At 56.6% G+C, this 13,285-nt stretch overlaps 1 protein-coding gene across 3 annotated transcripts in view; it reads left to right on the top strand.

Annotated features, from left to right (window-relative positions):
- Positions 1 to 8,800: 8,800 nt before the first annotated feature.
- BRSK2 (BR serine/threonine kinase 2) overlaps positions 8,801 to 13,285 on the top strand; it is a 63,000-nt gene continuing 58,515 nt past the window's right edge. For all 3 annotated transcript variants that reach the window (XM_065883292.1, XM_065883289.1, XM_065883291.1), the window contains exon 1: positions 8,801 to 8,894. In XM_065883292.1, the coding sequence (XP_065739364.1) occupies positions 8,801 to 8,894 (94 nt within the window). The remainder of the gene's footprint in view (positions 8,895 to 13,285) is intronic.

The raw sequence follows: 13,285 nt of genomic DNA, 5'->3' as shown, positions 1-13,285 counted from the left end.
GGAGAAATAGAAAATCTGAATAGACTTGTAACAAGCAAAGAGATTGAATTAATAATTTAGATTCCCACAAGGACAAACCCTCGCCCAGATGGCTTCTCTGGTGAATCGAGCAAACACTAAGGAAGAATTAATACCAATCCTTCACAAACCCTTCCAAGAAGAGGGGGGAACACTTCCCAACTCATTCTATGAGGCCAGAACCACCCTGATAGCAAAACCAGACAAAGACATCACAAGAAAAGAAAACTACCGACCAATTACCTTATGAATATAGACACAAAAATCCTCAATGTTAAATGTAAAATGTTAGCAGACTGAATCCACCAATATTATGTACCATGACCAAGTAGTATTGATCCCAGGAATGCAAAGTTGGTTTAGTGCTCGAAAATCAATTAATGTAATACACCACATCAACTGGCTTTTAAAAAGCCACATCATCTCAGTAGACTTGGCAAAAGCATTTGACCAAATCTGATACCCTTGCATGATTAAAAACATTTAACAAATTAGGAATTGAAGTGAACTTCTACCACTTGATAAAGGGCATTTACAAAAAACCCACAGCTCACACCATACTAGCAACAGAAGACTAGGTGCTTTCCTCCTGACATCAGGAACAGGACGAGGATGTCTGCCCATCACCACTTCTATTCAACACTGTCCTGGAGGTTCTGGACAGGGTAATAAGGCAAGAAAAAGAAATAAAGGCTTCCAGATTGGAAAGGAAGAAGTAAAGCTGTCTCTGTATGCAGATGGCATGAGCTTGAATATGGGAAACTTAAGGGATCTACTAAAAACTACCAGAACTAATAAGTTAAGCAAATTTGCAGGATGCAATGCAAAAAACCGTGTGTATTTCTATATGCTAGCAAGCGCAATCTGAAAATGAAATTAAGAAAACACATTTATAATAACATCACAAAGAATAAAATACTTAGGAATAAAGTTAACGAAAGAAGCACACTTGTGCTCTGAAATGCTCTCAATGAGCACACATTCCTTGGTAACTGAGCCACGTTCATTTTCCCGACAGAGCCTTTAGAACACATTGGTCCCACGCCTCCCTCCACACCCCTCCCTCCAAAGCTCAGCTGCAGACTCCCCCTGTTGCCGCCCCTCCTCCCGCCCCTCCTCCCGCCCCTCCTCCCGCCCCTCCCATCCTGGGTCCATGGCTTGTCCTCCAGCTCCTCTGTAGGCCCGCCTACCGTGCCATCTCTCTGTGTCCCTCTGGCCTGTCTTCAGAGCTGCACACCTTCCTGGGGGGCCTCGCTCACACCCAGCATCACTTACCTCCATGGGGGTGACTCAGGGCTGTGAATGTCTCCCCAGCTCACTTATGCGGTCCACCCACATCATTTTTTTTTTCTTTTTTTCACATTTATTTATTTGGCTGTGCCGTGTCTTAGTTGCGGCACACGGGATCATCGTTGTGGCACACGGGATCTTTTAGTTGCAGCGTGTGGGATCTAGTTCCCTGACCAGGGATTGAACCTGGGCCCCGTGCATTGGGAGCACAGAGTCTTAGCACTGGACCACCAGGGAAGTCCCCCACCCAGGTTTTGTAATCATTTATTTGTGTGATTCTCTCTCCAGGGCAGAGGGTCAGCATCTGGGGAAGGGGCTGCCACACTGTGGCCATGAACCCACGAACACTGTGGCAATGTGGAATGAATGAATGAATGAATGATGACGCTGTCTGCCCTTAGCCTCAGAAAACAAGTGCTGGAGTCCTGGAGCCAGGGCCGGTGTCCCTGGGCCTGGGGATGCCAGCGGGCAGGACGGTGGGAGGGGGAGAGCGCACCCCTGCAGCAGTCACAGCCCGGCCAGACGCACCGCATGGCACCTGGAGTGCCTCCTGGCGGAGCTGCTGTGGCCTGTGCCCCAACCCCAACCTGTGGCCACAGCTGTTCGCTGCCCTGTGTGTCTCACGGGGGCTGAGCGAGCCTTCCCTTTCCAGCTCGTCCTCCTGAGGGCTCTTGCTTGGGGCTGTGGGAGCTGGGAACCCGCATCATCGGCCCTGCCTCAAGGAACCTTTAGGCTGCAGTGGAGTTGGGACGACCCAGTGACAGTCGAGTATCCTTGCCCTCTCTGCTGTGCACTCAGGTCCTCAGGCAGCCCAAGCCCCCTACTCCAGGAAGCCCTCTCCTGCTCACATGCCCACAGCCGGGGGGTGCCGAAAATGGGCAGAGGTCATGGGCTTTCTCTCCCCACCTGGACCTCGGCCCCGCAGGGCGGATCCCATTTGTGCCGGTCAGCTTTACTAAAGTAAAAATCATATGCGGTAAAATCGACCTGTAGGGCTTCCCTGGTGGCACAGTTGTTAATAATCCGCCGGCCAATGCAGGGGACACGGGTTCGAGCCCCGGTCCAGGAAGATCCCACATGGCGCGGAGCAACGAAGCCCGTGTGCCACAACTACTGAGCCTGCACTCTAGAGCCCGTGTGCCACAACTACTGAGTCCACGTGCCACAACTACTGAAGCCCACGTGCCTAGAGCCTGTGCTCTGCAACAAGAGAAGCCACCGCAATGAGGAGCCCACCCACCGCAACGAAGAGTAGCCCCCGCTCGCCGCAACTAGAGAAAGCCCGTGTGCAGTAACGAAGACCCGACGCAGCCAAAAATAAAAATAAATTTATTTTTTTAAAAATCGACCTGTAATTCGATGAGGTTGACAAAAGCCACTGTGGCATAACCACAATTGGGCCCTAGAGTGTTTCCAGCACCCCGCAAGGCTCCCTCCACCATTTGCCAGCAATCTCCTTCCCCAACTCTGCACCTGGCAACCCAGTCTGCTTTCTGTAACTGCAGTCTTGCCTCTTCTAAAACGTCATACATAAAATCACACAGGACACTATTTCTTGAGACCAGATTCTCTGCGTGATGTTTTTGAGGTTCACCTGAGTCCTGACGGGCACCCTATTTACTGTGGAGTAGTTGTCCATTGTGTGGATGGACCACAGCTTGTCCAGTCAGTCACCCACTGGAGGACATTTGTGTTGCTTCCACTTTTTGGCTATTACAAATACAGCTGCCATGAACATTGGTATGCTGGTTCATGTAGACTAAGTCTTCATTTTGGGGGGGAAATACCTACGAGTGGGATTGTTGGATTGTGTGGTAAGTGTATGTTGAACTTTGTAGATTATTGCCAAACTGATTTCCAAAGTGGCTGTATATTTACATTCCCATCAGCAACATGCGAGAGCTCCAGGCGCTCCAAATTCTCTCCAGTAGGTGTTGTCAGCATTGGGAGTTTTAGTTGTTTTAATAGGTCTGTAGTTGTGGTTTTACTTTTCCTGGATCACATGACTAATCCCTTTGACCATTTGTTTTCCAGGTGCTTATTTGCCATCCATTTCTCTTCTTGGTTGAAGTGTTTCGCCCGAGCTTTAAATCAAGTTTTTTTCTTATTGAGTTGCAAGAGTTCTTTATGTACTCAAAATACAAATCTGTTATCGAGGATGTGTTTTGCAAACATTTTCTCCCAATTTGTGGCTTTTCATTTTCTTTACAGTGTCTTTTGAAGCACAGATTTAAAAAATATTTATTTATTGGCTGCATCGGGTCTTAGTTGCAGTGTGTGGGCTCTTCGTTGTGGTGCGCGGGCTTCTCTCTAGTTGTGGCACATGGGCTTAGTTGCCCCACGGCATGTGGGATCTTAGATCCCTGACCAGGGATCGAACTGGCGTCCCCTGCATTGCAAGATGGATTCTTAACCACTGGACCACCAGGGAAGTCCCCAAAGCAAACACTTTTAAATTTTGATGAGACCCAATTATTATTTTAAAAATTTTATGGTCTGTGCTTTTCGCATCTTATGTAGAAAAATCTTTGCATAACTCAAGGACACAAAGATTTTCTCCTGTGTTTTCTTCTAGTAGGTTCATATTTGTAGTTCTTACATTTATGCCTGTATTATTGTTGGTTAATATTAATAAATATTAATCTAGTTGATATTTATAGATAATGTAAGCTTTGAGGTTCTTTATTAACATATGATGTCTCATTATTTCAGTACCTTTTGCCGAAATGACTGTCCTTTCTCCATTAAATGACCTCTGCACCTTTGTTGGAAGCCTATTGTCATAAATGCAAGGATTGATTTCTGAACTCTAGCCTCATTCTTTGATTTATGTGTCTATCTTTAAGCCAACGCTGTTCTGTCTTGACTGCTGTACCTTTTTAAGTCTTGAAATAAGGTGGTATAAGTCTCCCAACTTCCTTCTTCCTTATCATTGTTTGGAATTTCCTTTGCCTTTTGCATTTCTTTATAAATTTTAGCATCAGCTTGTCAATGTCTTTTTAAAAACTGGGTGGCTTTGCTTGAAATCGCATTGAACCTATAGATCAATTTGGGGAGAATCAACGTCTTAACAATATTCAGTCTTGGAATCCATGAACGTGAAACCGAGCAGGGCCCTGCAGGGGCTTCAGGGACAGACCCCCTCCAAGTCCCACACCTCTTGTTTGCAGAGAGACTTCAGCCTTCTAGGCCTTCCCCGAGTTCTGAAGAGCAAATTTAATCAGAGAAGTGAGAAAATGCAGAAACACAGGAAAGTAGTCAAGCAAGACAAAATAATAGTAGTTTAGCCATAAAGCTAAGTCAAGTTTCCTTCTCAAGGGCTATAGATAATATCCTGAGCCGTATCCTTGAGTTGTTTTGCAGATACTGAAACCTCCACCAGGTGGAACAAGTTAACTGCATGCTGACCACCAGCACAGAGACCCCAGATCAGCTGGAACAGGAAAGTTGATGATTGAGATTCCTGAAACATCACCATCAACCAATCAGAGAATTATGCAAAAGCTGATCACCCACCCTCTGACCCTCTCCTTCACAGTGTCTTTAAAGACCCTTCCCTGAAAGCTGTGGGGGAGTTTGGGTCTTTTGAACAGAAGCTGCCCATTCTCCTTCGTTGGCCCTGCAATAAACTGCAATTTTCTTCACCACAACCCAGTGTTAGTAGATGGGCTTCACTGCACATTGGGGTGAGTGGACCCAAGCTTGGTTTGGTAACAAACGCAGTACGACTCTCCATTTACTTAGGTCTTTTTTAGTCTCTCAGTGGTATTTTATAGTTTTCTGGGTACACATCTCACACATATTTTGTTAAATTTACCTCTAAGTAATTCATGTTCTTTAATTCTATTTATAAATTGTATTGTGCTTGTAATTTCAAATTCTAATTATCCATTGTTAGGACACAGAGATAGGATTTTTATATTTTGGCTTTGTATCCTGTGACTTTGCCGAACTCACTTGTTAGTTCTATGAGTGTTTTGTAGTTTAGGATTTTCTGCAGACAAAAGTGTCATCTGTGGATCAAGATTGTTTCAATTTTTCCTTTCCAATCATATAAAAATACAAGGTATAACTTGTTTTCCTTGCCTTATTACATAGGCGAGGTTCTCTAGTAAAGTGGTGATAGTAGATGCTTTTGCCTCATTCCCACTCAGTCTTTCACCATCAAGTACGATGTCACTGTGGGTTTTTGAAGATCCCCTTTATCAACTGAAGGAGCTCCCTTTTAGTCCTAGTTTACTGACATGTTTATGTGTGTGTGTTGTATATGTGTGTGTTTAAACCATAAATGGGCGAATTTTGTCATGCTTTTTTTTTTGGCATCTATTGAAATGATTGTGTGGTTTTTCTGTTTCAGACCAATCACATTGTGAATTACATCAATCAATTTTGAAATGTTAAAGGAACTTTACATTCTTGGAATGAGTCCTTCTAGGTCATATGTATTATTCTTTTAATATATTGCTGGAATCAACTTGCTAATATTCTGTTAAGGATTTTTTCTGGGCTCATGAAGTATATTGGACTTTGATTTCCTTTTCATGTCATTTCCTTACCTGGATTTGGTACCAGGGTTAAGATGGACTCCCGTGAAGAGTTAGCGGGTGCTCCCTCCTCCTCCGTGTTCTGAAAGCACTTCTGTAGTGGCTGTGTTATTTCTCCTTTAAGGGTCTGCTGTAATCCTCCAGCGAGGCCTCCCACCTTGACATTCTCTGCACCAAGGCCAGCACTGGAGCAGGCAGATGGAAGCCTGACCACGAGGGGTTGTGCTCTTGACCCCCACAAAGATGGGGAGACGAGCCATTCTGTTGTGCATGCACTAAATTTGAGAGTTTGTGCAACGGATACCAGGAGGGGTGCAGGAGGGAGCCTGCCCCACAGCCCTGGAGCGAGGGGGGCTGGCAGTGGTGATTCAGGGATGAGATGGGAGTGGATGTGGTCACCTGGAGAACATGGAGAGGCCAGTAGAGGGGTCCCCCATGGAGCCCTGAGAAATGATGATGGGTATGGGCTGCACGGACACAGAGAAGCGAGAAGTGGCCAGAGAGGGAAGAAGACCCCAGGAGCACAGGGTGAGGTGGGGGTGGGGACGTGGGAATCTTGAAAGCCAGGAACTTTAGCCCAAGAGTATCCAGATAAGAATGGTCAGCTGGGACTTCTCTGGTGGTGCAGTGGTTAAGTATCTACCTGCCAATGCAGGGGATATGGGTTCGAGCCCTGGTCCGGGAAGATCCCACAGGCCGCGGAGCAACTAAGCCCGTGTGCCACAACTACTGAGCCTGCGCTCTAGAGCCCGTGAGCCACAACTACTGAAGCCCGCATGCTTAGAGCCCGTGCTCCGCAACAAGAGAAGCCACTGCAATGAGAAGCCCGCGCACCGCAACAAAGAGCAGCCCCCGCTCGCCACAACTAGAGAAAGCCTGTGCGCAGCAACGAAGACCCAATGCAGCCAAAAATAAATAAATAAATTTATTTATTTAAAAAAAAAAAAAAAAAGAATGGTCAGCTGGGCCAGTGCTGCTGAGGGCACAAGAATGATGCGTCTGGTAAGTCCTGCAGGCTGGGGAGGCCCAGGTGACTGTGGCAGGCACAGCTCCAGCAGAGGAAGATGGGGAGGCCAGGGGCATGTTCCTTCCCTGGCAGGTGCCCCTCCTCCAGGTACCGGGATGCCATCCCTCCTCTGCCTGCCCACGGCCCTAGCCCATCTCTTGCCCACCCTTGACCTGACGACTCCCAGTCTGCCTTTAGCCCCTGGAAAATTTCCCTAGTCCAAGGTCCCAAACTCTTCTTATATCCAGCTTAAACTGCGCCACCCCCCTGAAGCCTGGCGCTGTCTGCGGCAGTGTTCCCCTGACCTGCACTGCACACCTTTGGAGGCACCTAAAGACTCTTAATCTGCAACCCTTTAAGAAACGCGTGGGAAGCAAGGGGGGACCTGCAAGGGCCGAGTGGAGCAGACAGGTGTTCTGAGTTCAGATAGGGGAGAAAGAAATGCAGACAGGCCCTTCCAGGAGGGGTGCTGGGAAGACCTGCGAGTTTCCAGAGTTCTCTCAGCCCTCCCCCCAGGGCGGGCAGGAGCAGAGGATTAGCCTGACGGGAGTGAGGGCTAGCCGTGGAGCCCTGGGAGCCCGCAGAAAAACTTCAGGTGAAACTCGGCCACCCAGGACTTGGTGGCAGATCCGAGCCACGGCAGGGCACCCAGCGGCTCAAAGGGTGTGGGACCCTCACGTGCAGGGTTCGGGGCTCCCTGCTCCCGGCCCTCACATCTCTTCTCCCACCACCTCTGTGGCACTGGCTTAGGCAGCACGTGTTTTCCGCAAGGAACAGGGGCCCTCCAGGTCTGGCTCCACTGCAGACGCCTCTCCCGAGCCCTCGAGGCGTCGAGCCCTCGAGGCGTCGGTGCCGGTGCACCCTCGGCCCAACCGAGGAAGAAGGTGGGCCGGCACAAAGGCCTGCTGTGTGGCCTGGGTTGAGTTCCTGACCCCGCTGTGCTGGTTACAGTGGTGTACCCGGGAAAACAGAGCGGAGGAGGGCAGCAACCGGGCACGGCCTTGGGACGCACAAGGTCACGTCTGGGCCAAGAGCCACGCAGCGCCTCCGCCCCCGGGATGGGGGTGGGGAGGAGCTAGTAACTCCTTTCCACCCCTGTGGTCGCGGCCAAGAGGGACGGCGCCGGGAGCCGGGGCAGCTGACTGCCCACCCCCACGGCCCGCCGCCTGCACCGTCCCGGGAGGCACTTTAAGAGAGGGCCGCCGCAGCTCGGCATCCGGGCGGGATCGGGGGACTAAGGGCGGTGGGCGGCGGGCGAGGGGCTCGAGACGCCCAGGCCCCAACCCCGCCCGCGCCTCGCCCGGACCCCGCCCCGGCCTCGCCTCCCGGAGACCAGCTCCCAGGAGCGCTCTCCGCGGCTGGGCGGAGCGAGGCGGGGAGCGGGGGTGGGGGTGGCGGGAGGTGCGCCTGCAGAAGGCGTCGCTGATTGGCCAGTGCCACTGATTGGCAGGCGCGAGAGCCACTCGCTGCCGCCGCTGCATCCGGCTGCGCTCGTACGGGTTCGGCTCGGCAGCTCGGCTGAGCTCGGCGGATCAGCTCGGCTCGGCTCGGCTCGGCTCGGCAGCTCGGCTCAGCTCGGCTGCGCGACCGCGGACTGACTGACGGGCGTGCGCGGGGGGCGCGAGGCGCGGGGCGCGGGGCGCGGGGCGCGGGCCTCGGCGGCGGCGGCGGCGGCGGCGGCGGCGGCAACGGCGGCGGAAGCCTTGTGTCCCCGCCCGCCCGGTCGTCTCGGAGAGGCGGAGGCAGCGCGGGCCGGTCGCAGCAGAGCGGGCGCAGGCGCGGGGGGCGGCGGCGCGGGGGAGGCGCGTGGGGCGCTGAGCGAGCGCGGCCCGCCGGGCGCCGCCGACCCGGCCCAGCGGACTGACGGACGCGCACGGACGCGGCCCCTCCCTGCCGCCGCCCGCCCGGGGCGCCCACCTCGCCGGCGCCGGGCCCGGGAGCGATGACATCGACGGGGAAGGACGGCGGCGGGGCGCAGCACGCGCAGTATGTGGGGCCCTACCGGCTGGAGAAGACGCTGGGCAAGGGGCAGACAGGTGCGTGCGGGCCGGCGGGGGCCGGGGCCGGGGAGACAGTGCACACGGAAGGCCCAGAGGGCCGGAAACACCGATGGGGGCCGGGGGCGCCGGGGGACCGGGAGGGCCGGGGGCGCACAGGCCCGCCGCCGGGGAGGCTGGCGCCGGCGCGCCGAGTTGGGGCCCGGGAAGGAGGCCGCCCGGAGCGGGATGCTGCAGGCCCGGCCCACGTCTCCGGCCCGCGGCCGCGAACAATGGGAGGCCGGGCGCCCGGTCTCGCCGCGGAGCCCCGCAGGCCGCGCGGCTGCGGTCGGCCGGGCGCGGTCCAAGGACACTCGGCGCGGACGGCGGCGCACTGGCCCGGCCAGCGCCCCTCGGCCCGGCTGCAGGCTGCAGGTGCGCGGCTCCCGCCGCATTGTGCGCCCGAGCGACCGGGCCCATTGTGCCGCGGGAGGAGGGGGCCGAGCGGGCGCCCATCTGCCGTCTGCCGCGGCCGCGCTAATAGGCGTGCTGCCCGAGCAGCTGCGCCCCGGGCCGCGCGACCCCGGCCGCGACCCCCAACTCCCGCGGCCGGCGAGCAGCGAGGCCGCCATGCGCGTCCTGCAGGGACCGGGCCACTTTGGCCAGGCCGGGACCTCCCTCCACGGTGGGAGTGGGAGAGTGCCCGGGCCACTCAGAGGGCTGGACAGCGCCTCTCTTCTCCCAACCTGTCAGGATGTCTGCGACGCTGCACTCCTCCAGGGGCGGGAGAGGGAGACCGGTACTGGGCCCGACCGCGGATCCTGGGCCACGGATCCCACACCGGCGGTGGAACAGACCCCAGCCTATGGGAGGAGGGGGCTGGTGCTGGGCAGCAGTCTTCTGGCGATCGGGTTAGATCGCAGCCCCAAGGCCAGTGCCCTCATCTGGCTGGCCGGGCGTTCACAGAGTCGCTTTGTGGGACACTGGGCTCAGCCATTTTCTTTCTTCTCCCTGGATGGGCCTCTCCTGGCGGCCCAGAGGTCCGACTGGCACTGCCTCCTTCTCCCTGCCTCTCTGGGAAGTCCCTTAGACCTAGGGCAGGCAGGCAAGCGGAGCAAGGGAGGAGGAGGGTGCGGCAGGGCTGGGCCCACCCCACTGGTGCAGGGCTGGGGCCCAGGAGGGAGCGCTCTAGCCAGGCTTGCTGCAGGCCCTCCCTGAGCCCCCCAGGGTGGCCCAGAGGCGGAGCCTGGAGGTGGAAGGAAAGTGGGCCAAGCCCCGGGCTGGGGTGGGGGGCAGGGGCTGTGATGTAACTAAGGCAGAACGCGTGAAGGCGTCTGGGCTAGAGGCAGTGGGAGCCCCCCCGCCCCCGGCCGCCCCCTGTTGGGCGGGCAGCCCTCGCACCGTGGGGCCCGGGGCAGTAGTGCAGTGCTGTTGGAAGTCGGGGTGGCGGGCCAGGTTCGAAGAGGAGGTGGCAGACAGCCCGTGATCAGCTGAGTTCAAAATGTGCACGTTTCCTGGGAGGAACAACTGTAGTTGGTGAAATTCTCGGTGGGGGAGGGGCTTGGGGCAGCAGAATGCAGGAGGCAGTGAGATAATCTCATTATCTACCAGTAAAATGTTATTATAAGGAAACATCGGCGTGCGAGCGATGACAGCCGTGAGTGGTACGCAGGTCTCCAAGGGCAGGGGCTGGTCTCTGTACTCTTCATTGAGCTCTTCTGTCGCACAGTTAATTACAGGAGGGTTCCACTGTAATTAACGGTAAGGAACCCGAGAGGATGCGGTGTGTGATGTTTACAAGCAGCTCTGAGTGGCCCCTGCATCCAGCAGCCTCTCTCCTCAGGCCCTTCTCTTGTGAGTGGGATCAGGTCTCTAGTTGAGGCCCCCTCTCCGGGGGTCTGTCCGTCCTCTGTTCCTTCTGGCCTCCCTGAGTGCTTGGAGCTACCACTCGGGATCCTGATGGTTGGAGCACCTGCTTCCCAGGAAGGCTGGGGAGGAGGTTGTCCTGTTGGCGCCTGTCTCTCCGTCCTTTCTGTGGCAGGGTCGTCTGGAGTTTGGTGGACGTAGGGGCCTCGTGGTGTGTGTGCCGGGCCCGGCTGCTCGGCTTGCTGGCTGCTCTTTGGCACCAAAAGCCAAGAAAGCTGTGCTCTCCCAGGCCTGTCCTTTCGCTCCCGAGATAAACCTGACCTTCTCTGGGGGCCAGGCTTCTTGCCAGGACACCTCGGTGGAAGTGTGCCGCCTCCCTCCCCAGCCATCGGTGCTGCTGGGAGCTGCTTCCCGGAGCCGTGCGGCCCCCAGGCCCAGGGTGCGGTGGGGCCCGTGGTTTGTCCCTTGACTCCCGCCCAGCCCTTCTCGTGTCATGGACACCTCCGTTCTCCCTGCTCTTTGCCCGCCCTCTGCCCAAGTCCTGTAAAGGGGGAGCTGAGGAGGGTAGACGTCGGCGGCTGTGGGCCGCGTGGGGCAGCTGGGCCTCTCAACCCAGCTGATCCGGGCACTCTGGCTGCGTGTCCCGAGTGGGGGCCTGTTGGGAGGCGGGCCCGCTGCTCTCCCCCAAAATGCCGCCTTTGGGGAGTCAGATGCGGGATGGGGGACACCGCCAGGTGCAGAGTGCAGGTGTGGGCAGAGCCGCCTCTTCCGCCCGGCTGGGGCTGGCAGGGTCCAGCTCACACTTCTGTTGCATCTTTTTAGCCCCTGGTTGGTTCTGTTTCGCTTGTTTGGCGTTGGGCTCAGGGAGCGGGTCCGTCACTCCTGCTGGGTTGGGCCTCCCCGTCAGGGCTGGCGAGGCCGTGGTTGAGAAGTCATCTGCTCTGCCCAGCTCTCCTTGACGGCCTGGCGCCATCTCTGCAAGCAGCCTGGGAAGGGTGCCTCCGCCTCGGCCGCGACGTGGTTTCTGGTCGAGGGACGGGGCCTTTGGGGCCTGCTGGGGTAGGTGTTGCTGTGCCCTGTGGCGTTCACTGCTGAGGCTCCGCCGGGCCCCTCCCTCATCCAGGAGAGGCTTCTTCATCTGGGGGGTGGGGAGGACACCCCCAGAGGGTCCAGCCGGGACCGAGTAGGCCCAGGAGGTGAGTGGTGTGGGCTGTGCCGTCTTCACCCCTCCAGCCCCATCAGGAAACGGAGCAGTGCCCGGCCCTGCCCAAGCCAGGGCGCAGCAAGCCCAAGTGGGGCTCGGCACCCATAGGCCGGGAGGACCCCGGGGCTCGATGGGGAGGACGGTGGGCTCTGGGAGCCTTTCCTGGAGCCAAGGTCCACGGTAAGATGTGGAGCCCGCCCTCGGAAACCCTTCTCCAGTGGGCAGGAGATGGGGGCGGGGGGCAGCACTGAGACAGGGCTTTCAGGCAAGGGGTCGGTCCAGCTAAAGAGAGAAGGGGGCGGTGAGGGGCCTCCCTGCTGCTCATCTGGCTGAGCTCGCAGGTTGGTGGGTGGGCAGGGGGAGAGCCCCCTCCAGGCTCTCGAGGGACCCTCAGGAGAATTAATGTGGGTGCTGGTGGCAGGCAGGCTGGAGAGGACTCCTTGGGTGGGATGGGGCAGGTGAGCGAGGGAGACACAGGTGAGCTGGGAGGAGAGACAGGTGAGCTGGAGGGAGACAGGTGAGCTGGGAGGAGAGACAGGTGTGAGCAGGAGAGAGGGGTGAGCTGGGAGGAGAGACAGGTGTGAGAGGGAGACAGGTGAGCTGGAGGGAGAGTCTGGCAGACCCTGCGGTGACCCATGGCCCAGAGATGGAAGGGAGCCCAGCTCAGAGCAGGACGAGGAGGCAGAGCTGGAGGCCGAGGTGGGCGGGGAGGCACCTGGGGCGTGGGGGACCGTATCAGTTTTAGAAGGTTGAGCATAAGGAGGCAGCTTTTTTTTTTTTTAATTTTTAAAAATATTTATTTATTTTTGGCCGCATTGGGTCCTCGTTGCTGCACTCGGGCTTTTCTCTAGTTGTGGCGAGCGGGGGCTACTCTTTGTTGCGGTGTGTGGGCTTTTCATTGTGGCGGCTTCTCTTGTGGTGGACTGTGGGCTCTAGGTACGTGGGCTTCAGTAGTTGTGGCACACAGGCTCAGTAGTTGTGGCTCGTGGGCTCTAGAGCAAAGGCTCAGTAGTTGTGGCGCGCAGGCTTAGTTGCTCCGTGGCATGTGGGATCTTCCCGGACCAGGGCTCGAACCCGTATCCCCTGCATTGGCAGGCGGATTCTTAACCACTGCGCCACCAGGGAAGTCTGGAGGCAGCTTTGAGCCAGCGAGAGGCTGCAGTGCGTCGGCTCTGGGGATGGGGCAGGCAGGGGCTAGCCCAGGATCCGGCCTGGGGTGCCATGGAGGGCTGAGGCTCGGAGAAGGAGTGGGCCTCCCCATGTGGGTGGAGGCGCTGGACTTGGGGTGCACAGTGAAGGTGGACAGAGCAGAGTGAGTGGGGTGGCGTCCAGTGGTCGCGTGTGGACCGCCTTTTGTGCCTCATGGTCCAAATGGTCGCAG

The sequence above is a fragment of the Phocoena phocoena genome, chromosome 8 (assembly GCF_963924675.1).
Source record: "Phocoena phocoena chromosome 8, mPhoPho1.1, whole genome shotgun sequence".
In the NCBI taxonomy this organism is placed as follows: domain Eukaryota; kingdom Metazoa; phylum Chordata; class Mammalia; order Artiodactyla; family Phocoenidae; genus Phocoena; species Phocoena phocoena.
Note: the sequence above shows the minus strand (reverse complement) of the source record. Positions and strands in the feature narration are given on the sequence as shown.